Raw genomic sequence first — 3314 nt, 5'->3', positions numbered from 1 at the left:
CTTCCAATGGCCTGCTATTCCTTACCCATCCGACATGTCTACTTGTGTTTTTCTTTCACAGCCCCTCCTATCTAGTCAAGTCACACTCTGTTCCACTCTCTTCATTATCCCACACCAGGATTTAGAATCTCACGATTTTAACTGACATTTAGGAAAGGTCTACTGTGAAGCAGGCATTGGGTGAAACAGCTGTAGGTGAAACAAGGATAAGTAAGCCATGGCTCCTGCATTTAAAAAGCACAGTATTAAACTACAGAGTGAGAAACGAAGGCTATCTGGGGAAACAGAGGAAGTCATTCAAAGATGGCTTTTTGGGGAAAATGAAGCCTGAGTTTGTCTTAAAGGCTGAAAAAAAAGGGTCACATGAAGAGGGTGGGTAAGTCTAATGCAGCATTCTAGGCAGCAGAAGCAAACAGAGCTCTCCAACATTTCCAATAATTTTGTGTGACTGGAATTAAGGTGGCAGGGGTTCAGTGGTGGGTAAAGAGGTCACAATCACCAGTTTACTAAGTGATGCTAGGATTTTTCCTCCAGAAAGCAACAGGCTTCCCTTTAATAGATTTTAGGTAGGGGAATAATGATCAGCGATTTATTGAGAGAGATCACTCAGCACTACAGAGGACGGTTTGGAAGGTGGAGAAAATGGAATCAGGGAGGTGGATTATCAAACTGATGAAGAGATTGGAACAGATGACTAAAGTTGTGAAAGCCTCTCAAGACCCACCCTATATGGAAAGACCTCTCTGATTACATTAGTTTCCACGGTCACCCTCCCACTCTACCTCCGCCCAAATTCCTGCAGCACTAGTGAAATCTTCGGCCCAAATGTTGGCACTTAATTGTCTTTTATTTTATTCCCTATTTGTTTCCTGTACATTACGCGAGTCTCCCTAATTAAAACAGTACAATAAACGTTTACGTAATTGAGATGGCTCGTGACATCGTCCAAGGCTCTGTGTTACCCAGCGCCCCCGCCGCCCCGCTCCCACACGCCGGCTCAGCCCTCGGCCGCGGGGCGCAGTCAGGACCAGTCCGCTGTGCAGAGTCCGGAGGGTTGACGGAGTCATTTATTTCACCCTCTGATCTAACTATCTTCTCCTCCCGAGACCTAGCAGGAGGCTCCCTCCAGAGAGGCTCAAAACGCCGAGCAGGGGCTTCCCTGGTGGCGCAGTGGTTGAGAATCCGCCTGCCGATGCAGGGGACGCGGGTTTGTGCCGCGGTCCGGGAAGATCCCACATGCCGCAGAGCGGCTGGGCCCGTGAGCCATGGCCGCTGAGCCTGCGCGTCCGGAGCCTGTGCTCCGCAACGGGAGAGGCCACAACAGTGAGAGGCCCGCGTACCACACACACACAAAAAAACGCCGAGCAGGGCTGTGAGACCCGCCACATCCACCAGAGGGCGCGTCTCCCCGGTTTCCTCGTTTAGAAAGGCCCTAAGGTTTCCGTTCTCAGGACTGAGCAAATGAACGCTGGTATATTTAGGCCCTCTGCGGTTGCCGTAGCCCCAGGCTGTCAACAGGAAGTAGAACTCCACTTGGGACTCAATATTCGGGAGAGAAAGGCCAGGGATTCCGGGGAAACTCGCCCACTCCGCTGCTGCGTAAATTCTCAGGGAGTTGGGACGCCATCTCCACTCTTGTGCCTCCCTTGCCCGCTTCTGCTCTGGTTCACGTATCTTGCCCTGAGCCATCTCCCTGTCTTAATACAGAAGCGTCACCGCGACCATGGCCGAATACTCCTACGTGAAGTCCACCAAACTCGTGCTCAAGGGAACCAAAGCCAAGAGGTAAACCGTGAGTTTGTGCGTGAGAATCTGCCCCTCTTTTCCGACAACCCTCCGCTCTCCCCTCCCTGCGGCTAGGCTATGGAAGCCGCCGGGAGCTGTCATTCAGGCTCCCAGCCCTTGGGCCTGGCCTCCTGCCGGGATGGACTCAGTTCCCGGCGCCGATGCAGAGACGCACCACCGGAGTCGCGCCCTAGCTGGGCGGACCGATAGCCCAGGAGCCACAAGTTCGGGTCCCTTGATGAGCCCCACCCCCCCCGCCTCCTCCAGACCTATGCTTGGTGGGTCTGTATTAGTGTGATCGTGTAGGTTATAATAGTAACGTCCTTTATTAGGAATAATTATTTTCAACATTGTCTCCCTCCCACCTAGAAAAAAATTAGCTTTTAATGCAATATGTAAATGTGGAGTTTGAAAAGGATATGGGTTTGAACCTGGACTCCACTAATTACTAATTTTGTGATTTGTGGCAGGTACATTAATATCTTTGAGCTTCCGTTTATTCGTTTATTGGGAGAGAGTAATGATACTCTAATAAAAGGATTATTATGAGGATTAAGTGAGATAATATGTACAGTAAATAACTAGAGCCAAATACAAGGAAGAAGTTATAGTGGTGATTTATGAGTATTAGATTTTTAGGAAAAGATATCTGCCCACTCATACCTCCACCTCTTTTTTAACTGCTAGATTTGCTCGGGGTTGATTATTCACAAAAATGTTGAGCATTTCATCCTGGTCTGAGTGATAGGGTCTTTTAGGTACTTTTATGAGACATGGAAAGAAAGTGTCAAGAAGCAAACTGAAGCCACTGCACTTGAGAACTCTGCCTAGGGGTCTGGCATCAAGAATTTATCCTGAATACATGTGAAATTGTTACTGTCTGAATTCATAGGAGGGAAGGGAGAGTTAGCTTCTGAAAGCTTATTTTGTGATGAAAATACAAACAAGTGTGTCTTATTATAATCATTATAACTATCAATATAATTAACACATACATAGCACTTTCTATGTGCCAAGAACTGTTCTAAGTACTACATATTAACTTTTTTTTAAAGTCACTCTTGGTTTTCTTTTAATTATTGAGATATATATACTATAAAATTCACCCTTTTAAAGTAGAATTCAGTGCCTTTTAGGATGTTCACAAGATTCACCACTGTAACATTTTCATCATCTCAAAAGGAAACCCCACAATCATTAGCAGTCACTCCCCATTTCTGCTCATCCCCTAATCCCAGGCAACCACTAATCCACTTTTTGTCTGTTATCAGTTTGCCTCTTCTAAATATTTCATATAAATGGAATCATACAATATGTGGCCTTTTGTACCTGGCTTCTTTTCCTTAGGATAATATTCTCAAGGTTCATCTATGTTACATTAGTACTCATTCCTTTTTTTTTTTTTTTTTTTTTTTTTTTTGCGGTACGTGGGCCTCTTCCGTTGTGGAGCACAGGCTCCGGACGCGCAGGCTCAGCGGCCATGGCTCACGGGCCCAGCCGCTCCGCGGCATGTGGGATCTTCCCGGACC

At 46.9% G+C, this 3314-nt stretch overlaps 1 protein-coding gene across 1 annotated transcript in view; it reads left to right on the top strand.

The window, feature by feature from the left end:
- The first annotated feature begins 1503 nt into the window (after positions 1–1503).
- FRG1 (FSHD region gene 1) overlaps positions 1504–3314 on the top strand; it is a 12715-nt gene continuing 10904 nt past the window's right edge. The window contains exon 1 of the mRNA XM_024131505.3: positions 1504–1785. Within this exon, the coding sequence (XP_023987273.3) occupies positions 1724–1785 (62 nt within the window). The 5' untranslated portion in view covers positions 1504–1723. The remainder of the gene's footprint in view (positions 1786–3314) is intronic.

This window comes from Physeter macrocephalus, chromosome 20, assembly GCF_002837175.3.
Source record: "Physeter macrocephalus isolate SW-GA chromosome 20, ASM283717v5, whole genome shotgun sequence".
Classification (NCBI taxonomy): Eukaryota; Metazoa; Chordata; class Mammalia; order Artiodactyla; family Physeteridae; genus Physeter; species Physeter macrocephalus.
This window is presented reverse-complemented; position numbering and strand designations above follow the sequence as displayed.